The sequence below is a fragment of the Pecten maximus genome, chromosome 5, assembly GCF_902652985.1.
Source record: "Pecten maximus chromosome 5, xPecMax1.1, whole genome shotgun sequence".
In the NCBI taxonomy this organism is placed as follows: Eukaryota; Metazoa; Mollusca; class Bivalvia; order Pectinida; family Pectinidae; genus Pecten; species Pecten maximus.
In genome coordinates, this window is record NC_047019.1 from 6,697,442 (window position 1) to 6,725,085 (window position 27,644).

The following is a 27,644-nucleotide window of genomic DNA, read 5'->3' on the forward strand; positions in this document are numbered from 1 at the left end:
TTCTGTAGAAAGTTATTTATTTTACCATATAACAGATATTCTCCATATTCACCATCTTACAAATTAAATTTTAATTTAGAGTACAGCTTAAGCTTGTATCAACTGTCTGGTCCAAACTGAGCATCACAACTAATAGACCCATGTATGTACAGAAAAAAAATGCTTTGGTCAATTTTGACCAGACAGTTAACACTTGTGTTTTTAAACCCATGTTTTACATGTTCTGCTGACAGGAAATTTTCTGGACAAGTATTGTACATAGTAGGATGTTATGCTTGGTAGATGCTACCTAACTACTTATCGCAATAGTGTCTTAAAACATTAACAATACACATATTAAATTATTGTCACATATTCCATGTTTGAATGTGCATACGTATGTATGCCTGTCATTAACTTTACAATATGAATTTGAAAATTTTATCAGAAATATACAAGACATGTGGAACTCTTTTGTATAGAAAGTACACATTACAGTAAGGTAGCATACATCTTTAAGTCTGAAAATTCCTACTATTTGAGATTTTCTGAATGTGGATATTTTTCCTGCAGGTGGATCGAAACTTACATTACTAATACAATGTCAGCCAACATGAACAGTGAAGTAAAAATCTGTATATTACACAGCATGTAGGACGACCACCTCGCACACATTCTAATCAGACAATAACAGATCTTAGTAAGTCATAGGCTTCCATCTGTTACACCATCACGATTCTTAGTCGAGAATTTAACACGTCCCCTTGCACTAATGGTCGAACCTACAACATCATTTACCTTTCTGACATGATAATTTGAAAGCAAATATCACGAGAAAGGGACTTGAAATTCCATTTTAGCAAAATATTATGTCACCAACATCAGGCTAAGAATGCCCTTCACCTTTCTGAATACGGTATAAACGGCAAGGAATGGTTTCCAAAACCTGGAAAATCTTATGTTTTAGATATAGGCTTTAACACATATAAATATATCTTAAATCTCTTCAAAGAAATCAATTTAGTGAAATAAATGTCATATTAAGTAACATATGTTAAAATCTTGCATCAACTTGTAAACAAATCTACATCAACTTGCAAACGAATCTCTCGCAACATGTTTAGTCGACCCTTCAAATTTAGCCACAAATCTGATGTCAATTGGGCAGCATATATCATACATGTATGTGGTAACTCGAGGAACCACTAGAGAAATCACAACTTGTATTAATGAAACAATGGAGATGTTCAGACGAGTAAATGCATTTAACAACCTTCTTGACCTAATGCCGGATGTCCTTGACCTAATATCTTTAATTAGGTTGTATTAATGCTAGGTCATGAAATAAAGCAAATCCGGCTTGGATTTGAAAATGCATAATATTATAATGTTTTCAAATCTTCCAACTTTTCCAGCTGGTGTATCTAATTATCATCTGTACAAATAGCAGGAACAGAAATAGCACTGAACAGAATTTAACTATGACATGTCAATTTGCCTATAAAGTCTAACGAAGCGCACTAAGTTTGAATCTATTGCAGTGCGTTCCACATCCTTCTTTTCTGCAGTATTATTTTTTTTAATTTTAATTAAGTTACTTACAGACACAAATTAAAGCTCATCTGTGAATCTTAACCAATCATATGATGTAGAAATGATCTCTAGTATATTAAATAATATAATAAAAGTTAAAACACAAATTTATTTTTCAAGGAAAGTATGAGGTAATGACTTGGAAGGGAGATAACTCCCTAGATGTTTTCAAAGGAAAAAAAATAATGAAAATAACATGGATGTATGTCTATCATTACACAATGAAAATAACATATTAACTGTTATAACATGATCTGTTCCCTGACAATTTATCACTTACACACAAGCAACCAGTTTGAAAAAAAAAACAACAAAAAAACACCCAAATTACTGACTGCAATATTAATTCTTGAAACAAATACTCAACAGAATCGGTCATAACTGTTACACTCTCTCGCTCTCTCATAATATAATATATCACATCATTTGTACTGGGGGCCAGATCTACCCATCCCAAGCCAAGAAGACATATCTATATATTCTGTCTGCCAAAATAAAGGTACCATGATAATGATTAATGTAAGTCTCAGAGATTTCCCGACGATAAATTTCTAAGATTGCAGTTAATGGCAGCTGAAATAACATCGTATTCCGTTGACACCGTGCATGTGCCTGTCAGCTCACATCTCTGACAGGCATATGAAAACAGATTCCACAAAAAATGGTGAAAAAATCCTCCGTCTAATAAGGAAAGCAGGCAGGTATAAATAAAAATAATTCATCAATATTTTATCTTTGTCCAGTACTAGCAGTTGAAATGAGGAATAAATAAAAATAATTCATCAATATTTCATTTTTGTCCAGTACTAGTGGTTGAAATGAGGAATAAATAAAAATAATTCATCAATATTTCATTTTTGTCCAGTTTTAGTAACATGTTGTTGAAATGAGCGCTTGTGTGTTTAGATTTTACAATATACCTATTGATTACTATATAGGTTTAGGGATTACATAACAAATATAATCACCAGACACTTAAGATCAAAGCCAGAATAATATTTACAGACTGAACAAGTTCTAGGCATAATATCAACAAGCCTTCGCACAAATGTCTGAACTGAGGTCTTATATATATGTATATATATAACCCAACCCGTTAATGTACTGCCTTCATTCCGAGATAACTCTCACATGTCGTCTGCACCTCGCACACATTGTCATTCACTCACGATAACACTGATAAATAATGTCCTAATTCTAGTGATCCTACTGTGCCTGTCGCCGACGACCTTCATTCGTACTTGAAAATGAGGTTTTCGCTGTCATGTTTAACGGCAGCAGGCTAGAATGAATGCTGCAGAAAATAGGAGAGTAGAGGACCAGTTCTCTCAACACACCATAGCTAGTCCAGTCATCATCATTTTGCACACTGCCCAAATTACAATGCCCTGGATTGCAGTATATGACGAAGTCACATGATCCTAAATTACATATATGGCGACGGTATAGCCACTGAATTTCTGGATTCAAATTAAATTATCTTATAGGTAATATGGCAACATGGTGATGATGGTTTCCTCAGTGTTACAGATATAGCATTACACAAGTTGCGGTCGAGATAGATAGCTCTGTCGGACAAATCCTCCAAGGGAAATGGCGACTAGTCACATGCATCCCTTCAATGGCTGGTCTGATCCACTGACACTCCAGGGCTCACAGTAAACAATCATGCCCTGTTGGAAATGACTAGTCATCCACTCAATGGCTGGTCTGATCCACTGACAGTCCAGAACAGACAATCATGCCCTGTGGGAAATGATGACTAGTCATCCACTCAATGGCTGGTCTGATCCACTGACACTCCAGGGCTCACAGTAAACAATCATGCCCTGTTGGAAATGACTAGTCATCCACTCAATGGCTGGTCTGATCCACCGACAGTCCAGAGCGGACAATCATGCCCTGTGGGAAATGATGACTAGTCATCTACTCAATGGCTGGTCTGATCCACTGACAGTCCAGAGCGGACAATCATGCCCTGTGGAAAATGGTGACTAGTCAACCCTCAATGGCTGGTCTGATCCACTGACAGTCCAGAGCGGACAATCATGCCCTGTGGGAAATGACTAGTCATCCACTCAATGGCTGGTCTGATCCACTGACAGTCCAGAGCGGACAATCATGCCCTGTGGGAAATGGTGACAAGTCACCCCCTCAATGGCTGGTCTGATCCACTGACTGTCCAGAGCGGACAATCATGCCCTGTGGGAAATGATGACAAGTCACCCCTCAATGGCTGGTCTGATCCACCGACAGTCCAGAGCGGACAATCATGCCCTGTGGGAAATGGTGACTAGTCACCCCTCAATAGCTGGTCTGATCCACCGACTGTCCAGAGCGGACAATCATGCCCTGTGGGAAATGATGACTAGTCGTCCCTCAATGGCTGGTCTGATCCACCGACAGTCCAGAGCGGACAATCATGCCCTGTGGGAAATGGTGACTAGTCATCTACTCAATGGCTGGCCTGATCCACTGACCAGAGCGGACAATCATGCCCTGTGGGAAATGATGACTAGTCGTCCCTCAATGGCTGGCCTGATCCACTGACAGTCCAGAGCGGACAATCATGCCCTGTGGGAAATGATGACTAGTCGTCCCCTCAATGGCTGGTCTGATCCACTGACAGTCCAGAGTCAAGAGTAAATAGTCGTGCAATCTTGATTAGATCTGATGTGTTGTTGAGTTTAATGATGAGAACCAACTCCCATACAAAAGGTCTGTAGTTAATATCTCCTACCGGCCATTAACTTCCATATTTCTCCTGAAATCACAAAACAAGACAATTACAACACGTTAAGCAATCCAACTACAGATAGTATCCTCTAGAAAATCAATCTTAAACATAAACAACTTTCAATAACTGTAAAAGAATTTTTTTTCATATGAAAATCGTTATAAAATACACAATTATTTTCCCAGAAGATTTTTGGTGACCAAACCTATATAGCCACACTTGTAGCAGTAGATATATTAAGATGCTCCAAGATCAAAGATTAGATATCTGTTCTATTTAAACCTTCGATTCCTTGCTTGCCTAGAAAAATGGCCAAAATAAAAAATTACATCATAAGTAATGTTACAGGGTATATCCTGTTTGATAACAGCAACAAATGTCCCCGAACTGTTTGTAGGCATAAATTAAGAATTGTTAAGGATGATACATGGAAACTTCCAACAGAACGCAGGTACAGGTACAATTTAGAGAAATCCCGAACCTTAAAAAAAGACGGTTGTTTGACGTAATAAATTAAAAATACATTTAAAAATTTGCCACTTAAAATGGAATTACAACCTTCACAGACATAAAAAACAACATGATTACGAATGGAACGGTAAAAATTCTATCAACAAAAACTGTACATAACACCACAGTTACAACAGAATGACTGGTCCAAATTCTGTCAACATAAACTATATAACACCACAGTTATATTTACACATCATAACATCTCTGTATCACACAAATTATGTACACCGATGTGTTAATTATCAACTGAGAAAATATGCATGTGGTGCTAGATTTCTTGTTAGTTCTTAAATTAATGCTCTTTGTAGATTAGTATATATATATATAATTGTCATGGATTACCATGGATATACTGTACACAATAGGACAAGTTCATCTGGTTATGAAAAAAATTCCGGAATTTGTGAATAGGGTTTACAGTAATGAGTATTTTAGTGACATGGTGGAATACATCTAAGATGACAGGCGATATACTGTCTGTGGTGAATAGGATTTACAGTATTTTAGTAACATTTCAGAATACATCTAGATATGACGGGCTATGTACTGTCATTAGTAAATAGGATTTACAATATTTTAGTGACATTAGGAAATACATCAAAGATGACAGGCTATATACTGTCTGTGGTGAATAGGATTTACAGTAATTTAGTGACATTCAGGAATGCATCTAAGATGACGGGCTATAAACCGTCATCGGTGAATAGGGTTTACAGTATTTTAGTGACAATCTCGTTATGGTGGTGTATTGGGATTACCTAACACTATACAAGGTTAGCTTTGAATTCCTCAGTACGTGGTTATAATTGATATGTACCGATGAAGCAAACCTGACAATATAACATGCCTTTAAAATAATCTAGCAGTGCTCCTACATTTCAGCTACATAAAATCTGTATTAGCTGCTCCAATTAACTTAATACTTCAGTCTCATTAATTTCTGTTAATATTCTTAATTATCTATTAATATTCATAATATTCATAATTATCTATTAATATTCATAATTATCTAATATTCATAATTATCTATTAATATCAAGTTTTATCTATTGATATTCATAATTATGTATTAATATTCATAATTATCTATTAATATTCATAATTATATTCATAATTATCTATTAATATCAAGCTTAATTTATTATTATCTATTAATAGCATGTTGTCTTGATTAATATTTTCAAAAATATGTCAGTCTAAACCTTACTATAATCAAGTAAAAGACATGACATAGAAAATTCTGAAGTAAAAAAGAATTTTCAATATCAAACAAATGTACAATGTTGAAAGACTACAATATGCAAATGTACATTGATGAATAATATGCAAGTACAGACAGTGAAAATTAAAACATCTAAAATATGTTTGTTTATTTCATATTAAGAAATTACCGTATTTGACCTAATAAGGGCGCAGGGCGCGGGTAATTGACAGTGGGGGCGCCCTTATTAAGATTAGTTATTCTGAAGTTTTATGAAACAGACTATACCTTATAGCAGAATACCCAAGGTTGTGGAAACGGTAAAATATTCAGTCATAAAAATATTCCAGATGAAGATATCTATTCATTATCATATATTAAGCTTAAACATCACTTGAATACTCCTGTAAACTTGTAAACCATGCCAACTGATCTTTAGACCAGAGAACGTGTGTTCCACCATTTATGTTCAAATGGAACTCTTTTGTGTTCTATTTATAGAAACAGGTGATTTCCCAGATCATATTAGACATCGTTTTCTTTGACCTAATAATTGATTTACAATGTCTTTTACTAGCTTTCTGTTCTGAACAAAAGTTATTTATCAACAAGAATGAAGTCTTTACTTTATCTTCAAATAAAGATGGTAAGTTATTATTTGTATGTGTGTTTAGTTTTGGGTGCTCTTTGCACTGACATGTCATCTGTAGCCTGTAGGAATACACAAAATGTGGCGAAAACATGTGTTCCAGTTACTTAATTTGCTGAAGAAAATTGAACACATAAAGTAGCAAAATATTTCACATGAATTATTACTTTTGAACACCATTTTGACACTCAGTCAAAGATTTATTTCCTTGAAAAAAGGTAGGGGCGCCCTTATTAGGGAAGGCGCCCTTATTAGGTCAAATACGGTACATGCAATATGCTGTCTTTGTTTCAAAAACTAAAAATGAAAAAATTCCATGATTTAAAGATTAATTTCCTCTCCCTGATCATTTAAAATCCCGACATCCCGGAACTGATATTGTCCGAAACAGCAACAGGTTTCTACAGCAATATAACTAAATATCAGAATGGTTTTTGTTTGTTAAAACACTGAAAGGTAAATATATAACCGTTATTTAATTAGCAGTAATTAATACTAATTCTAACAGTGCTACATAGGTTACTACAGAGTATACCTAGTACAATATACTACTAAGTCATTAAGCTGTGTACTACTAAATCTGTTTAGTAAATATGATACAAAAGGCAAATATAGCTGTCATGTCCTGTAATCACACAGAACCAGGGCCCAGTTTCATCAACATTCTTTAAAATTTCCCATATTACAGCCAAACTGTGAATCTCTTGACGTACTAATACAGAAAAGAAAGCATTACAGAATTCAATGAAGGTTCCGTAACTAAGAATTTTCTCCTTAAATTCTGTAAATGCTTTCCTATGGGAAATTTTAACTTAAGGGATTTCCTTAAGTTAATGATGAAACTGCGGCCAGAAGTGAGTAACAAGGATGGTACATGTAGAAGGAAGGAGAGGAGTAGGAAGGAAGGATGTGGAAGAATTAAAGAGATAGAAGAATTTAGAAAATAAAGTTTTAGATGTTGCTATCCTTCTTGTCTCTTAAACCATTAAGGATGATCGTAAAAGCGTTCCATTCCACTTTTGCTCTACATTTTCGTGAGTGTGAGTCTGGTATCTACATCAGATGCGTGATTACAGGACAGAACAGGGTTCAAGGTCAAGCTAAGGTGAAACACTACACACAAGTTATAAACAATATCTACCACACCTGGTTTGTAGTCTAGGCTTTAGTTCTGAAAGACAAACACAGCACGTACAAGGATGATAACTTCTACTGCAAAAACATGTCAAGTTTAACATTGACAACCTCCGCAGCAAAGCAGGGGACATTAGATTTGGTGTCAATGACTTATATACTAATAGAGTATAGGTACACAGCAGAAAATCAATACATTAACAAAAACTTCTACAGTAATGAAAATTAAAACGTCCTAGACAAACCTCTATTGTATACGGTAAGCATATCGATTCAAGCTAAACACATTGACAAAACATCCTACTTATGTAAAATCGAAATAAACATTTTCAACAATCTCTATTGCAAAGCGAATAAAATTTAACTCACTGTATTCACAAACACCTTCAGCAATGCAACACCAAATTTACAAATTGTAATTCGGCTCAACAAACCCTAAATCAGATCAGCAACTTTGTAAATCAAACAAATGTCTAAGGCATAGAAAAATAAAGAAAATTCCATAAGTTTAAATATGATTCCCACAATACTGGAAAAAAAACCTGGGCCATTCCATTTAAGGTAGCACATCAATATGACACCTACAGTGACTCAGCACATTTATATCATGTTAGGGCACAATGACATCCACCTATAAGCTTTACAGGGGCCCATACAACAACATACCACACCCACAAAGCAGGGACCAGCATGTATAACAATGGATTTGATTCAGAAATATCTCCACATTCTCTATATATAGCCGGATACATGATATACAATATACATGATACCTGTTAAAAAAGAGGCCCAGAGGGCCTGTATCGCTCACCTGGATATTTCAGTAATTATACTCTTAATTTAAGTTATATTTCAAATATTTTCATACTTTTGAACAACCTCTCCCAACAATGGATCAGACTACAGATGGACCACATCCTGTCATTTTTGAAAAAGAAGGAATTTAAAGTTTTTTCCCCCTATTGGTCCCCTTTTCTCCAGCGAAATCCTTCATTTAAACAAAGTTATATCCCTTTTCCAAATATTGTTCCAGGTCAAATTTCATCAAAATCCACTAAGGCATTCAGGACTAGTAGAAATTTAAAGGATTTACCACAATTTCCCCTACTGGGGCCCATCCCTCCAGTCCCAGGTGAGCCACACCCTTCATTTATAAAACATTTGATCGCCTTTGCTCAATAATGCTCCAGACAAAATTTCATCAAAAATCCATTCAGGCGTTCAGGACTAGTAGAGATTTAAAAAGAAATGTTGATGGGCTATGGATCGACGGATATTGCGCCATAGCATAAGCTCACCGGCCCTTTGAGCCATGTAAGCTAAAAACATGGGATAATATTTGTATTACTGGTCCAAGTATCCAAAGGGTCTTAACGCATTGACTGCTATGGACCTGATTCCTGTTAACTTTTAAAATATTTATTTTCTAACATGTATCAAATCAAAATTTGTGGCTTTTGGTTTTCAATTGTAATTTCAAATTGTAAAATATTTTGAAACGTTTACAATGAATAATAATGGAAACCTGACAATAAGAAAAGGAATGGAGAAATAAGCCTGCAATCAGAGACACCATACCAGGGTAGGACAAGGGGAAACACCTGATCCCAAAGCTACTAAATACATAAGCCAGGCCCCATAACACCCACAGACCTCGTAAACATGTTACCTATATTTCTACGAGGAAATCATTTTTTCTGTAAGGGAGACACCATTAAACATTTTCTGTTATATTCAAAGATAAAACACATCTTCATCTTCTGCTGTATTCACAAAAAAAAAATCTAAATTTTGGAGTTAAAACTGAATGCATCAAAAAAAGCCTGCAGAGTAGATTCAAATGTAGCTATCAATACAGTGATATTGACACTGGCTATCTAGAAACATTACAAAGTGATAACTATACATAGAAGTAGAACTTCACAGTGGCAACACAGTCAGGTAACAATGTGTGAGCTGGCATACTAAACAAAGTAATGGTGTATACACTTTACCTATCTTATAACAGATCATGTCAGACTGGTATCTACAGCAGAATACATCACATTAAGAGCCTATACGTTGTTACTCAAGCCAACACTCCCAAGCTTCTTACAGGTGATATATCCAATGATATTCAGCAAATTACAGATACACCTTCCTACAAAACGTACTTAAGAGTTTGCCAACATTCCACAAACATACCAACATATACATTACATTTTAAGTATAATAACTGTATTTCTGTCTATATTACCAAATTTTATATCAAATTCAAACATGAACACACGTAACACATGGTTATGATGACTTTTTAAATATCAGTACATGCAATACTACCAAAACTTGTGAATGTGTGAGCCAAGTGCACAAGAACTGTGAATGGTGTTATTATCAGACTGTGAACTTATGACCCTATGAACTACCAGACTGTGTAAGTCTATAACCTCTAACCCCGTGAACTTTGAATGGTGTTGTTATCAGACTATGAACTTATGACCTTGTGAACTACAAGACTGTGTAAACTTATGACCTCTAACCCTGTGAACTGTGAATGATGTTATTACCACACTGCAAACTTATGACCTTTAACCCTATGAACCTAAATGATGCTGCAGCTATTTCTACCATATCCTGCCGTTCTATGTAGCCCCGAGAACTCATAACCTTATGACCTATGACCCCGTTTACCTGTAGAGAGTTCATCACTCCGTTAGCTAGTGTAGAGAGTTTGCCGGCCACTTTGGTCACTCCTTGTTTCACACCATCCTTAATGTCCTGGAAGTCGGGTCCAGTATTGTTGTAGTTCTGTGAACGTTTACTTGATGATTCTCCGTAGAAATCTGCACTGGATATACTTGAGCTCCCCTCAAATCTAGACATATTCTGTTTCATCGCAAACTGCACAGGGAAAAATCACATGTTAAATGTTTTGACGCTGAATCCTGCATTATAAATTGTAGATTGTTCTTTTTCCAGATATCATTATTTTAGTTTTTGGATGAAGTCTGATATTGCTTCCTGATCATTGATTTCACAAGAACTCTGAATGTTGTCAATTCTCAAAACATGCTTTCATTCCTTAACATCAAAACAATATAAGATGTACTTTCTAATGTGTAAAAGCCACATTGTCAACATTTAAATATGTTTGTCTATAGATCTCAGGGAAGAAATCATAAAATACCTAAAATGTAACTTCCATCTTATTCAAAGAATAACAGTCCTAATTTCTGTTCAGATTTTTTTTTTTTTTTCTTCAATTTTTTTTAAATACTGCATTAGGCTAGTGTTAAAATTATGCTGAAACTTACATCCATATCCTTATTACCAAAAAACTGGTCAGATGATATAGACTTGGCACCCGCGAATTTTTTCTGGGCCTCGTCAGAGGTACTTGTAGATGTGTTGTAGTCGTAAGCCTTCCTACTTCGGCTAGGTCTGCAATACAAACTATGGTATTCAGACATCACATCCTAATAGGTAATACTCGTTAAACTACTCATGCGGAGTACAGATCAAAGCATCCTACCAGGCTATACTCGTTAAGACTTCCCGCGGAGTACAGATCAAAGCATCCTAATAGGTAATACTCATTAAGACTTCCCGCGGAGTACAGATCAAAGCATCCTAATAGGTAATACTTGATAGACTACTCGTTAAGACTTCCCGCCAAGTACTGATCAACACAACCTACCGGGCAATACTTGTTAGATCTCCTACAGAATACAGATAAAATTTTCAGTCAAAATTGCCTGGTATTTCCATTGGACTTGACATATCCAATGAAACTAAGGATTGCTTTGCAAAGGTTTCTGATAACTGAAGGGTCAGTTTATACAGGTTTCAAATGAAATAAGTGGTCAAGCGTGACTTTTGTCCCTTTACTCTTGACCAATCACCACGATTACCAAACTCTAACTAAATGTAGAATTTAATCAGTTGTAAGGTTCATGATCATGAGATACCTTGTACACAAGCTATACACTACAGATGGAGGCAGGCAAAGAATGTGTCATTACTATATACCAAATGGAGGGTATCCACAGATATGTTTTGTATTAAAATATCAAAATACTTGATAAATAATTGTATAATATATAATAATTATACAAAGCTGACTCATTGTTAACAGCAATAATGAGGTTATCTGGCAAATCGATTAAGAACAGGGTAAATTTATAACAGCATATAGCAGAAATTGGAATTGTGTGTCAAAAGTATATATATATTTTTTTTAATTTGAAAGCTCATTAATTCTAAAAATTTTAATAACATTTGGTGAGCTTTACCATGCGTGAAAAGTAATAACCATGGATCAGTAATTTTTTTTTGAAAATCAATATTGCAAGTGTAGCATGTGAAAACAAGTGCTGTAAAATGTGACTAGTATCCCAATCACCCCCTAGGATAAACTCTGGCCGTAAACGTCATTCACAATGACAAAATGAACTCGCATATATAGTGATAAAGCACTACTACAGGAGGAACGGGATGATGGTGGGCTTTTATGTGAAATGGTGCTACTTTAAAATGTCAAAATGAAGAGTCCTTATTACTAGGTACCATGGGAAATATCCCTTAGGAATTTCAGAAAGATCCATTTTGTTTCATGTTTGAGATATAGCAAATTCCGACTCGCATTATCTAAGATGACTGCCTGTTGGCCATCTTGGTTTCCAATTGTTCCACAAATCTAATATCCATAACTAGACTCAATAGCCATGGAACATATGTAGGAAATCCCAGAAATATCTCTCCTATTCTTTCAAATAAACACAGGTTTAGGACAATTCATTCATTGTATCATTACCTGACAAGATACCAAAGGGATCTTGGCACCCACCTGAAATGATCTTTATTGGTTCTATGTCAGACTGATTTTCTTTCTATATATCCATTTTTCCTGTTAATAATCTGATGAAAATAAAATGGCCACCTGTCAGCCATTTTGTTTTCTTGATCAAAAATCAAAATTGAATTAGCACAACTATTGACCAAAAGGAATCTACATGTGAGGTTTGAGAAATATCCCTCCGGATATTTTCAAGATATACTGATAACAAACTTCAATACAAAAAATACAAGATGACTGTCTGTCAACCATCTTATTTTCCCTATCAGACTCAAAATCAAATGGGCACAACTGGTGATCAAGGGGATCCTACTTGTGAAGTCTGAGAAAAATTCCCCTTGTACTTCTGAACAAATAACAATAACAAATTTCAATGTCAAAATCAAAGATGGCTGCCTGGGGGCCATTTTGTTTTCTGGATCAGATATAAAATCATATGGGTACAACTAGGAACCTACATGTGAAGTTTGATAGTGATATATATAACAATCTTCAATTTGAAAAGTTTGAAATATATCCCTCCAGTACTTTTCAAAAAACAGCAATAACAATCTTCCTGTTGGCCATTTTGTTTTCCTGATCAAAAATCAAAATTGAATTGGCAAAACTAGAAACCAATGAGAACCTACACACGGAGTTTAAGACAAACAGATGGACCACAGACGCAAAGTGATTTGCTGATGGTAGGCCAAAAGATGGAAACCAAAATGTTGTCATTCTCAAGTACATATGTACTTCCTGGTATATAATATTGGACTATTTTTCTTCCAATTTTGTTTATACAAAGTCTAGCTGACTTTTTCTTCCAATTTTGTTTATACAAAGTCTTAGACTAGCTGATTTCACTCTATCATAACTTCAGCAAGTAGTGTCATGGAATTTTCAAACCTCTATATATAGTCACCACTACAGGAAGTTTTACATGTTGACCAGTAACCTTCAGTAAAACTACAAAATCTTCACATCAAATGTGAAAACCCACAGCTGTCATTGTGATTTCAACACCATTGTATTTCAAAATATCGGTGATTATTCCAAAAACAAAAATCAAAATAACATTTAAGAAATTTTCGCAAAAAAATATTCAAATGGCTCCCGATTCTAGTAGATATTTTACACATTTGAACAAGATTTATTTTGGAAAGATTTTTGTAAATAAATTATTAAACTGTTATTTCTTCGTATTAAAATCGTGTGTGAAATCACAATGAACATGCTTCATTAAAGGGAATATTTATAAATCTATGTCTAGTCAAGGACTAATAATACCAATGAACACGTACCAATACATGCCAGAACCAAAATAAAGCAAGTGTATATACACAGTGTCTAATAGGTATTGACAGTCAGGGTCAAAGGTCACAGTATGCATAGTGTACGATTAATGGTCAGTGTTCGTAGTACTGTATAGTTGTTGATATTCATGGGGGATTGAATTTTCTTACATTCATGATAAAAAAAAAAAAAATTCAGTTAATATTTATATATACATTGAAATGGATATAAAGTTTTATTGCAGAATGTTGCAAGGCTTTGTTCTCAAAATTTTATGCCTGCGAACAAGATATGACATGGACAACTCTGAAATATCAGCCCCGTGAAATTCAACAACTATACAGCATTCCATATTCAACAATGACCTTTGACCCTGACAAAAATATTGACATGGTTGCCATGACAATTACCCCTCATCTACATCACCCTGACTCTCATCCTCCTCGATCTCTCCGCTTGGTAAAAAAATTTACACATGACAATCACATCCGAGGAAAGTTTATTTTGTTTGGTGTTTATTTACAAGATCAGAAAACAAATGATTTACATTGATTGTTCAATTGTTCAAATCTCCTTTTGTATGAAAATTTATTTATCTTTTTATAAGAAACTGGACATTATTATCAACAAAATTCACAAAATACACAGCAGAAACAATTATCTCAAAGTGCGGCTATGAAATGGCTGATTATCTCAATGTGTGGCTATGAAACGGCTGATAAAATCAAACTGGTAATATCAGATCTGAGGAAATTTATATAAAAATAACGTACATTACTGATAATACAGAGAGGAAATACGGAGTGCTATACCAGTACATTACAGAGGCATAGAGTGACAAGTGTCCTACCTGTCATCATCCCTTGAGGATGACAAGGTTTCAGAAAAGCTTTGCTGTTTAGACTCAAATCGGTCTATATCCCAGCTGCCAGACTTGTTATTACTGCCCCAACTGCTGAACGAATCCTTCTCCTCACCAAAAGGACTGTCGTATCTGTAACACAACCGAAACCACCATCATTTCATTTTAAATGGCCATCATTGATACTATTGTATTTATCTGCAAATAAGCCCCATTCCCCATTTTTGCATAATCATCAATTTAAAACAGTAAGCTAAAATTGGTTCAAAAATAACCCCTCCCTAAACTTTCACACTTAGCGAGAGGACTTATTTCAGGATAAATACGGTACTAAACTTTTACACTATGGGAAGGGGCTTATTTGAAGATAAAAACAGTACTAAATTTTCACACTACAGGAAGGGGCTTATTCAAAGATAAATATGGTACTAAACTTTTACACTAGAAGATGGGGCTCATTTGAGGCTGAATACCATAAATACTTAAAAAGACGTATGAATACCGTACATACTTGAAAGACATATTAAAGTATTTTGAATAACTGGCTTCAATAAATGACACGAGTGAGAATTTTTTTTTTAGTGTCTGATCTTTTCTAAAATGAATGCTTACTTTGAAGATGAAGATGAAAATCCCATTGAATCTAATTCTTCATCAAAGAAGTTCTTGGATCGGGCAGGTTTCCTGTCATAGCGGTCAGCACCATTTGAATTGCTTGAAGACTTGTTTGGTTGAGATTGTTCGAAAGTCTGCATATCTGATATGGCAGAATGACTGAACTCTCTGAAAAATATTAATCGTAATCATATGAGAATTCTACTTAAATATAATAATAGTCAACCATGAAATTGTACTGTAAACGTGGTTATTTTCGAGGGTGGTTAATTTCGCGATTTCTATACGTAAACTATATGCGTAGGGGTAATTTTCGCTATCGACCCTACCTTCGTTTGTAGTTAGAGTATAATCAAATTAATATCAAAATAATACACATGGTTTTTTTTTCGCGATCATAAGGGATCCGCGTAATTAGCGTAAATTTCCCCCTCACGTAAATTTCCATGTTTACAGCATCTCTCTCACTGTGTTTAATACAGATATTGTGGTCGTTGTCCACTTCCAGAGTGTCCAGTGTCACCGGGTGAAGAGAGTTAAGTATAGTCTGTTTCAACCAACCATCACCCACAGTGACACGACGAATCACAGCTGAATGTTGCGGAGGTAAACAGCCATTTATCACCAGTATTTTCTCATGCACAATAGTCATGTGCATGACCATTTCATAAATTGTTTGTGTGACACCAAATCTGGGGTTTTCTGACAGGGAATGCTGATTTTCTTTCAGTGTTTATAATACTTGTGATTACATTTTGGTCATTTTATTTTATATATACCCATGATATGACCATCTCAGTATGTTTTTTTAGTCGATGGTTCATTCAAATCATAATACACTGTGTCACTATTGCATCAAATTTCACTCTGAATCCAGGAAATAACCATTTTGTAGGAAACAAGTAATTCAAAAATGTCTACATAGTTACCAGGACCAAACAATTGAACTGAGACTAATACCTACAAGAGCATCTGATTTGTAATAATATTAAACTCTGATGACAAACAGCTGATTTTTGTCACAAGAAGATATATTTCAAACAAACATGGAACTGACTTTAAGGTTCAGCTCTACTGAATTACACTATCCTTACCTGTTACCCACGAAGCCCATGCCTAGCCGCTCATACTGTGCAGCTTTCTTGGGATCTGTAGCCTTCAGTTTCTCCTCCTCCTTCTTCCTCTGTAAACTCATATCTTTGTAGGCTAATCGCATTGAAGCCCTGAAGTACAATGAATTTTATTATAAGTCTACCCTGTATACAAAGGTACAATAGATATAATATATAGACAGTATGATAGATGTACAGATCTCCGATACATTACTGTCCTGTTGTTTGCTGATTTTTTTCTTGGCACATTGGACAGCCAATAACCCAAAATTAGCAAAGTAAATCAGAGCTTGCACGGATATAATTACAAGATTCTTCTGCTTCTCCTCGGTATGAGCCTCTACAAGTATCCCACCACCCCTCTAGGTAACTGGATATCACTTATATCTCACCACCCCTCTAGGTAACTGGATATCACTCATATCTCTCCACCCCTCTAGGTAACTGGATATCACCAATATCTCACCACCCCTCTAGGTAACTGGACATCACTAATATCTCACCACCCCTCTAGGTAACTGGATATCACCAATATCACACCACCCCTCTAGGTAACTGGATATCACTAATATCTCACCACCTCTCTAGGTAACTGGATATCACTCATATCTCACCACCCCTACACCCTATCCTTACATCTGTTTCTCCTGCTCCTCCTTCGTGCGAGCCTCTACTATCGCCTGATTGGCTGCTAGTGTTTCTCTCTCCTGGTCCAGCTGCTGTGCACGGCTTTCGATCTCATTGAAGTTAGCCTTTACTCTCTGGGCTCCCATACCTTTCTTCTGTTAAATGGTATGTCATACAAGCATGATTCAACAAAATCAAAGTGAAAAGGGGCTGACATAGATATACACTCATTCTTGTTATCAGCAAAATTTAATTGTTTATCCAAGTATATATAAAAGCTAAATGATTGGGGACTCATATAGATCCATCCCACTCTCTCTTATTAGTAAATGGTGTTTGTCCCTATGTGTAGATAATGAGCTGAATTACAGTTAATTATGTTTTATATATGTTAAGTGGGATAGGAACTAAATCATAAAAGGAATAACCTTGGTCAAGAACCATGGTACAAACAGTTTAATATTCATTACAATGTATCCTAACTTAATTCGGTATCAAACCATTTTTGGAGAATTCTTAAAGGAAAGACATCACTTATAACCAATTTTCACTGAGACAGGTGGTAGATATGTCCTCTACACACGTACCCCTTTGCGTGCCCCTGCAGGTTTCTTGGCACCAATGATGGACTTCCTCGGCTCTGCGTGGGCTGCTGCCTGGGTTGGGGACATGCTCAAGGCTGCCTCCACGCTGGGACCTTCCGATGGGTCTGAAAAAGGTCAGATAGAGTACAAATGAGAAACAGTTATGTATAACTGAAGTATTATGGGTAGTTGGTTGGCACAGTGGTAACACACTTGTTGTTCACCTAGGCGGTAGGGATTTGGGTATGGGGGTCACCTACTCAACCACATGGGTTTTCTCTGGGTATTCCGGTTTCCTCCTGCAGAAAAAACTCCTTCTGCACTTTCACTTCAGCCAAAAAGCGTGATTAACAAAAATTGATTTAACTTATTTCACAACTGTTGTGAAATATATATAAAGTTTACATTTTCTCATGGACACTGTTTCAGCTTCTGAAACTGAGGACGACTGAATTTCAAAGAATATACTGAAATGCAATATGACTGTCTATAGATATACAGTGGAACCTCTATAAACCGAACATGCACGGGACATGGATATTTGTTCGGTTTACAGAGGGTTCGGTTTTGAGAAGTTGATCGAAATGACCCGGTCGAATTCCGGATATAATTGACCCGACGATGTTTTGTTACTAGATGGTAAAACCGGCACTAAGCTTACTGTACGTACGTTGACAATTTTGTTTTTTTTGAAGAATATGAATATCACGGAAGTAAATCAATGCATATATTGCAGATTATTAATAAACGAAAATGACTATAACCGTAGTTATATACAGTATTTGTACATGTAACTGCATTTCACGATCGACCTACATTCTGTTACGTACGACTGAAGCTTCGCCATGTCGTGGGGCCCGATAAGGGGTACATGTATTTGACACATTATAATAAAGAACAAACACGTAAAACATTTTGAATAATTTAATATGTATTTTCAATCTCAAATAAACGCATACAACAAACTTGTGCATTTGCTTTCATTATGAAACGCATTGGAAAGAAAATTAAGTCAAGTTCTTTGAAATAAAATATTTTACGTCTTACGATACACACTTATATTCTGCATAATGTAGTTAATCCAAGAATGAATGGCGCACAGACTTTATGTCACTTATGTAAAACACACAGGATTTTGTCAATGTCTAATGCCTCAGCAAAAACGTGTCCAATGTAGACTGTTTCTTCTTACACTGTTCTCGCACCATGATATCTTCACTTAGCACACGTAAATCCTGTGATATGTTCAGGAAACGATCGTCTTCACACAGCGCGTATTGTCGTAATCGTCGCGAGAACTCGGAAATCTCGGAAAGGGATAATGATGGCTGATCAGTGGATACTAACGTTATAGCCTCGTCCTCTGAATTGTCGTCAGCTGCTGTATCAGTATCTACGATGTGCATGTTGAGAAGGGTCTCTTCCCAGGCCTCTCCATCATCCTCAACAGGAATATCATTATTAAAGGTCACTAAAGTGTCCTGATCTATATCTGCTGACCTGGCAATGCGTATCAGTTGTCCCAGTGGAATGTCGTCTTCGTCATCATCATCATCGTCATCATCGCCGGCACTGATAGGAGGAACACAGAATCCGGAGAGGGCAAAACACTTCTGTATGGTCTCTGGGCGAGTCTCGATCCATGCATCGCGTATCCAGAAGAGAGCATCAAGCACAGTGATTTGCTTACATAGTTCCGAGACACTATCTACTCTGTCAATCTCTGCAACTAGACTCTTCATCATCTTGGACCGGTAACGAGCTTTAAACGCACGGATAATTCCCTGGTCCAGAGGTTGGAGATGAGATGTACAGTTAGCTGGGAGGAACTTGAGACTCACATTATCTAGCTTAATGTCCTTTGCGTGAGATGTGGCATTGTCCAAAAACATCAAAATTGTCCGGTTTTGTCGTTTCATTCGCCTGTCAACACTCTTTATCCATTCCTCGAAAATGTAGCTATCCATCCAAGCCTTGCGGTTATGATTCCAGGTCACGGGCATCTTGGACGATTTAAGATTACGAAAGCATCTTGGCTTCTTAGCCTTGCCGATAACTAGAGGGGTCAGTTTCTCTCCCGTAGCACTGCAGGCAAACATCACAGTTAAACGTTCCTTTGAATTCTTTACACCTTTCGACGAGGAACCTTTCTGATATAAGGTTTTATCAGGCAAGGCGCGGAAATATAGTCCAGTTTCATCACAATTGAAAATGTCACATTTGTCATAGCCCTCACATATGTTCGGAAGTTCCTGTTTGTAGTCTCCAACAACTTTAGGGTTCACACCGGCACTTTCACCACTGACTTTGAAAGCTTTAATTGAATGTCTGCTTTTAAATTTATCTAACCATCCATTGGACGCCTTAAAGTCCGGGATCTGTAGCTTTTCAGCGAATTCCAAGGACTTTTGTTGCAAGATGGGTCCAGACAATGGAATCGACTTCTCCCGAGCTTGACGAAACCAATTCCACATAAGTTCATTCAGTTGTTCATACTTCGTCGATGTCGGAAAACGAAATCTATTCCCGTTGCTCTTTTCTTCTAAATCTTTCAAATAACTGTCCTTTCTTTTTAATATGTCGGACACCGTGCTCTTTCCAACACCATACTTTTCACTCAGCTGTTTGTAGGTTAGTTTTGGCAAAGTCTGAGAATCTTTAATAAGTTTGATCTTGTCATCAAATGATAATTCTATACGTCGTCGTTTAGCAGGCGGCTTAGACATTTTTCTTCAAATATCGATCAGTTATTAACGTGGCGATCGCTAACGTAAAAATGACACCTATTAATTTTGATAAGAATTACGATGTGCCATGGTAGATTTTCATTGGTCAGGCCAGGTTTTTTTTGTTTATTTGTAAAAAGAAAAATTACCCAATCTCTGTTACATTTGTTTTGAGTATACATGCTAATTATTTCACAAAAACGGAATTCGAATGATATGAAAGTGTGTGAAGATGTGTTGTTTCAATATTAATTACAATCGATCAGTCGATACCGGTCGTATCCCGACATCGATATAAAAACAAATAGGACACTGGCTTCCTTTCAGTGTGTATATTTCTGACCCTGTAAAAACACCCACTTTGGGCCTCATTTATATTAAATGCGAAACTCCGGCTTTCTATAGCTCTACTTGTATTGAGAAGATAAACACTCCGCCATGCTTCAATGAAGTGTGGTATTGTTTCATAATTATCGTGTTGATTATACCATGTACACTATCATCATAATACCCCTCGGGGTATGTATTGGATACCTGTACAAATCACCTATATGTATACGCTGGTCACGACACATAATTAGTAGGCTTAACACAATACCCGTCACAGGTGTTGTTTCACGGTTGACCGACCGGACCTCGTGGCATGATCGCTCAGGTAAGGCCGGTTTTCAGAAGTAATTTTTCGTATATTTTAACAGGGACCGGACACAAAATTGGTCCGGTGTTCGGAATTCAGAGGGTTCGGTATTTGGAAGTTTTTTAATACTATAATAAAGAAGGAACCATTCCGTACATTGCCAATTCGTTCGGTATTCAGAGGTGTTCGGTTTTTAGAAGGTTCGGTTTTCGGAAGTTGCACTGTAGTATCATAAATGTGACTGAAAATAAAAGTTCAAACATTTCCAAAGTATATTTGAATATCTACATCCTTGATATGGTAATATTACATGAATGTTGTAAAACGGAATATTAAAACATTAATTATATTTACCTATTTCCTTGTTTGAATTTCCGTTCTTAATGGGCTGGGGAGCTGTGGAGGCAAACAGTTTGGCATTGTCACTAATAGGTGTGGGAGCAGGTGTCGAATCTAGCGAGTCTGTGTGTTCATCAAAGAAGTCGACTTCCTTACTGACAGGGGAGGTTGGGTCATGGCTGTCTATGTGGAGCTGAAACAGAGAGACAATACAAAATTATCTCAAGAAAAACAGATGGGAGATAATGCGAAGGCAGACAAAACAAGGGAGGTAACATCAAGGGAGGTAACTACATAAAATACACAGGATTCAATGAAGACACAAACTTATTGTACTATTCAAAATCACATACACGACACAATCACTGGGAACACAAAATAAAGACATTAAATATACTCTAAACATATACATTGTATCTATACTTAGGAACTATGCTAAGCAGAATCATTTTCTCTGTAAGATGAATTTAAATTTATGAACTCAATGTACAGTCAACACTGATAATTTCTAGTGTATACGCAGTTACCACGAGAAATGTTCAATCTTGAAACTGCCAATTCAACACTGTAATTTCTACATAGATATACAATTTCTGATAAAACATCAGATAGGATAATCATACAATGTACATGCAAATAAAGCATTGGTTTCAAAATAACGTATGAAATATTTTAAATCAGGCCTATGCAGGACTTTTTCTCACTAGTTTAGGATATCTGACCTTTGGGGAAGAAAATTGGTGAATTTGGAAAGATTTTTTCAGGAGTTAACTACAAATTTTCAGAATTCAACATCAATATGACTGAATTTAAATTGGAAATGGGGCCCATTAATGGCCCCGGCCCCAAAAGCCTTCCGAAAAAGCCCTACTAAGCGTTAGTAAAACTAGTAAACTCAATTCAGGTGACATGCCAACCAGTACTAATAAAGCAGACACCAAAATGGCAATGTTTTAAATAAGGGAGACCAAATTAAGCTGGTTATATCCCTCTCAATACCTGGAGAGCATCAATCAATTTACTTATAGGAGATATATCTGAAATGGCAAGCTGCAATCCACAAAACTGTACTAGACAGATGTTGCCAGTCCTACATCAAACTGGTGACTACAAGACTGGAATGGGTGATGTGCTTTCAGTACTTGTTCTAATTAATAGTATTTATCATAAAAAATGTATTACCAAGTTATTTTGTAAAATATATAATTAGCATGCGTTATGTCAAATTTCTTTTTGCCATTATTCAAATACATGTCACTTTCAGTGTTTCATGTTTAGGACCTATGATTTGAAATCCAAGTCCTTTAAAACATTGATAATAGTGTAATACATTGTATTTAATTTTTTAAAGATATTTTATGATAATGCAATACATTGTATTTAAATCTTTTTGAATAATTAATTGATAATGGTTTAATTTATTATGTTACTTGACAGTGAGTGATTAAAAAATCCAGATGTTATCAAGTACATCACAATGATTGCGTTATGCATATATATCAGTGATCGATCTCGATAAACATCTAACAGTTTAAAGCTGTGATTACAACATCGTCAGATTCCACAAAACAGGTCCACAAAACGGTTCATTATCAACACCAATTATAAAATGGTAATGCGTGCCCCATAAATACAGTTATCATTTAGATTTGGTACCTTGAAGAATTACTTGCACATGTAATGATTTTTTTTACATTTAAAATCTCGAGTCGTAATCAATTTATTTGTTATTCATTTTACATTAATCTAAGAGTCCTTTATTTGTTTATGGAATCTTATTTATAAGGAATGTAGGAAACTGTCTTATGTTTCCATTCATGAACAGTAAAATTATAATTTTAGATGAAATACAATAATTATATCTTTGATATGGTTTGGATACCAGATTTTAAATTTAATTACTGTATCTATCCTAAAATAACCCCCTCCCCTTGTGTTAAAGTTTAGCATTAAAGTTTGGGGAGGGTTTTAAATTGCTTGTGAGCTCCTTTTTAGCTTACTATTTTAAATTTGATGATTCAGCAAAAATGAAGAAAGGAGCTTATGTGTGGGCAGGGGCTTACTTGTAGATAAATATGGTAGCACAAATACCACACAGTGACTTTTTAATCAAAATTGAATTTGCTGAAGTCAAATGTAATATGTTTAGTATGAACTATACACAAAAAAAAAATTATACACATGTTGCAATTAATTCAAAATCAAGATATCAAATCTATGATAACCTCGTGGTAGCTTAGATATTTAAAAAGAAAAAAAGCTTATGAGTATCAGAAGCACAACAGGGTTTCTACACCAGACCTGTTTGCAACGTTTAAAGGAACTTGTTCTAAAACTTCATCTTCAACAATTTCCTTTTATGATGTATGGTAATACTAGAATTTTGCTTCAAGCTTTTAAATGGTTTACATGCATTTCTTTATATTTCAAAATGACATCCTGGACATGACTTTACAACTAGTCCAGTGATGAACACACATTCAATTTTTGTCTTTCAGGATTGAAAAGAAAAATACAGATAAATTGAATTGAAAACATAACTCTAAAGATTACACACTGAAAATTGAATATGATTAGAAACAGCAGTTGTTCAACAAAAACAGTGGACAAAGTGCAAACAAGCCTGGGCCTGTCTTACGACCTCTGACCTTGTGTCCTTGGTTACTGGAGTCAAGGATCAGCTGTATAGATAAAAGGAAGTCACAAAAATTACAAACTTTTACATACCCAATAACAGTTAACTTATTTGTTATGTTTTATAAGATATCCACTCCCTAAAAATTCTTAAGGGAGAGTTCATGTGAAGGACGACAAATAGCAAGGAATGAATCATCAAAGATTCAGACATTATGTAATTTATTCCTGCCAAAAGTAGAACAATTAAAAGTCACATGTATCCCACTTAATTTGCTTCATTAAAATTTAGAAATTATGAACAAACATGCAACATATTTCCATAATTCTTAAATAATTATTTTGTAATTGCAGAATTGTTCCAAGAATATAAACAGGCCTTAATTAATTTAAATATTTCTAAACATGCTGTATTTACTCTTTTATTGATTGGATGACCCTGGAATGAATTATGGTTTTGAGTATAACCTAAAAAGCGGACATAGGTGTTCAGATCCCTGACCAAGGGAGCCCAAGTACGGCAAAATATCTCAGGAAGGTCGATTAAAAGTCTAACGCATTGGAGACTTAATGCACATTTCACTTGATTGGTGCATGGCTTGTGTATGAAGTTTGATGAAGTTGTTTTAAATGGTTTTGGACATACGCTCTGGAAATCAGTGATTTTCAATATTTGGGATACATGGTAAAGAAATATCTGAATTGAAAAACCTCCTTTCTACTAGGCTTCTTGATTGATAAGTGTGGAAAGTTTTGTGAAGTTATCTTGAATGGTTATGAAGACATACTCTGGAAATGCTGAAATTAATTATTTGGACTATTTGTTTCCATGCACGTGATCATAAAATTTTGAAATTGAAACCTGCTCCATATCAAAAGGCATTATTAGACCACATGATTGATGTGTGTAGAAAGTCAGGTTAAATTAACCTGAATGGTTTTGGAGATATACTCTGGAAATGCTGAAATAAGAAATTTTGAATATTTGTTTCCATGCAGGTAATTATGAAAATATTGAAACTGAAAACTACTCCATATCAAAAGGCACTATTAGACCACTTGATTATTGCGTGTAGAAACTTTTGTGAAGTTATCTTGAAAGGGTTTTGGTGATTTTCTCCAGAAACCCCACTGGGCGGACAAATGGACAGGCAGAACCTGTCGGTATATTCTGGCCTTTCATTGGGTTGGTGGATAGAGAGAGCAGAATAGATTAGAATGACTGAAAGAAATGTCTTGCAATCTCGCAATAGCACATAATTGATGTTTCAGTGCAAAGTGTGTACACTTTAGGATCAGTTTTGTACCTTTGTGCCATGTAATCTGTTGGCATTATTGGCGAGAGACTGTAGCTTCTCCTTATACATCATTGCAGCCCTGCTGTGGTACTTTTGCTGGGAATCAGATGTTGTACATCCATGCTGTCGGAAAAAGACCGTCTGCAAGAAGAAAAAGAATTTTATCTCAAACTCTGAAACTTCATTTTATGATTTAAACTCTACACCCTGGGAACCTTTCTTTCCTTAAAAGAATTATCAATTTGTTTTGTAGCAAAACAAAGAGATTTTTCAAAGGCCTCTTTCCTGTGCCTATTTTTTTCATTTTGATTTAAAGCAATATTTCAAAATATGACAATTTCTATTTTCATTATTTTTTCTGTGTGATACACTACTGAGTGACAACAAGTGATCTTTTCATCAAAGGCTGTCCGAGAGTGACAATACTATAAAGTTGGATAATGATCCCGATAACAACATACTGGCATTTAATAATTATCAAATACTCTTAACCTTTTTTTTCTTAACTTTTTCCGGCCTTCTATGATATTATGATGTAGAACTACACCAATATCTTGTGTTTCAGTACACAAGAAGGTAATTCAAGATTTATAACTATGAATTTTGCTTTACGGAAGTGAGAATTTTCACCAATATCTTCTATTTCATTACTAAAGAAGGCAATTCCAGGTTTATAATTAAGAATTTTGCTTTACAGAAGTGGCAGACACCTAAACTGGATTTCGTATACAAAGCTTACAGCATTGGCATTGCCTCCCACTTGCATGGCCCTGAGCTGGAGCCATGTCCAGCTGGTGTCCAGCTGAGTGGACCGGATGAAGGTAACATGGACACCCAATGAACGATGGGTGGCTGAGCAGTCAATACACAGGAACACTCCATAAGTCACACTCGCCCATGTTGGGTTGTTGCTACCACAGTCAAAGCATTGCTGAAACGGAACAGAAACAGAAGCATTTTTATTGCAATGATAGGATGATAAATCTAGGAAACAATATTGCTATAGCATTTTTATGAGTGTATAAATGTCCTTTTTTTTTTAACTCTTTAGATATGTTTTTAAGAATATGGGACATTTTTCATGAATATTACCATGTGAAATTTACTCACAAAATGAATTAAGGATGAAAAGTCATGGTGGTCGAGAAATTAGAGACAGAAAATCAGATAAATCAAAAGCTAGAACAAGCAAACATAAATAGTCAATCAAAATTAATCAAGAAATAAAAGTTAATCAAGAATATATCTTAAATGGTATCACTTAATTAACAAGGGAAACTAAACATGAGGTTTTATTGGCACAACTATAGAAAGCGAATTTGAGATATATCGAAGAACATATTGTATACAAATCATTAGTGTACATGTGTCCATATGTGAAGGACCCCGACATAAACAGCACAGAGCAGCGAGCGTTGTCTCTAATTTGTACTATAAAAACACTTATCGCATGAATATAAATCTTAATCTATGTCGGATTTGTTGCAAAACCATGCATGGCCATCAAAAATTTCTCATAACCATATACATATCGCGGATATATCATTATGGCATAATTATAAAGAACCACACGATTTTCACTCTTTTGGGAGCATTTGATATTTCAACCTCTAAAATGAACAAATTCTTCTTCTTGTCTTTGCAAATACTTTTCAATATTGACAAAATGAAATGATAAAACTATATAATTACCAGGACATAGAAGAAAGATATCTGAGAAGAAATGTATATTTCTACACAGAGGCAAATTGTCAATAAATAATAACATCTGAAATAATTACCGACATTTGTACTGAGCCATGCTTAAATGAGAGAACATACAAAACACATACTATGAACAGTGTCGGATGGGGGGGGGGGGGGGGGGGGCTAAATTTACGAAGACCGGGATTGAAGAAAGTAAACACGGAACTATTGTTACATTCATGTCTAGGTAATGATAATAGTGTAATGAAAAGTACTGATTTTAATTTGAAATTGAACAGTTACGTAATGTCTCTTGAGCTGTCAACTTTGACACATGTTGTGGAAAAGTTTGGAAATACCGAATCGACATATGTGGTATAAAATCTATTTTATCAACACATTCTTTGGATTTCAATATCCTACTGAGCCCTTCAAATAATTACCATAATCCATGTCTTTGTCCATGGAAACAATACTTACCTTATTTGTTGGTACAGATCGTAATCTCTTGAAAATTGTTTGGATATCTGACTTCGACGGCTGATCTGCCATTTTGGTGACGTTTTCTTATGAGTCACATGATCGCCCAGGTACACGGAACGGAGTCAA

General features: G+C 35.5%; 1 protein-coding gene across 7 annotated transcripts; it reads right to left on the bottom strand.

Annotated features, from left to right (window-relative positions):
- On the bottom strand, nt 1-27,625 carry LOC117326986 (ADP-ribosylation factor GTPase-activating protein 2-like). 7 transcript variants are annotated; one of them, XM_033883789.1, is made up of 16 exons: nt 27,516-27,625; nt 26,089-26,280; nt 25,359-25,490; nt 24,066-24,098; nt 21,433-21,610; nt 17,719-17,840; nt 17,141-17,286; nt 16,487-16,615; nt 15,390-15,560; nt 14,766-14,909; nt 14,326-14,370; nt 11,100-11,226; nt 10,477-10,686; nt 9,476-9,503; nt 7,819-7,843; nt 1-4,336 (listed from the first exon to the last, which is right to left on the bottom strand). In XM_033883789.1, exons 1-14 carry the CDS (start codon nt 27,585-27,587, stop codon nt 9,495-9,497), a joined length of 1,710 nt encoding a protein of 569 aa, XP_033739680.1. In that variant the 5' UTR covers nt 27,588-27,625; the 3' UTR covers nt 1-4,336; nt 7,819-7,843; nt 9,476-9,494. The 7 variants fall into 7 exon arrangements, with proteins under 7 accessions (XP_033739680.1, XP_033739682.1, XP_033739681.1 ...); XM_033883791.1 differs by lacking the exon at nt 9,476-9,503; XM_033883790.1 differs by lacking the exon at nt 7,819-7,843.
- Nucleotides 27,626-27,644: the final 19 nt, after the last annotated feature.

Excerpts from the sequence above, each read along its gene's own strand:
- LOC117326986 (XM_033883788.1), bottom strand. The coding sequence starts at position 27,587 with ATGGCAGATCAGCCGTCGAAGTCAGATATCCAAACAATTTTCAAGAGA. Across the intron at positions 21,611-24,065 it reads CCAGTAACCAAGGACACAAG|CTCCACATAGACAGCCATGA; the intron begins GTCAGAGGTCGT and ends TCTCTGTTTCAG. Across the intron at positions 17,841-21,432 it reads AAATTCAAACAAGGAAATAG|ACCCATCGGAAGGTCCCAGC; the intron begins GTAAATATAATT and ends GACCTTTTTCAG.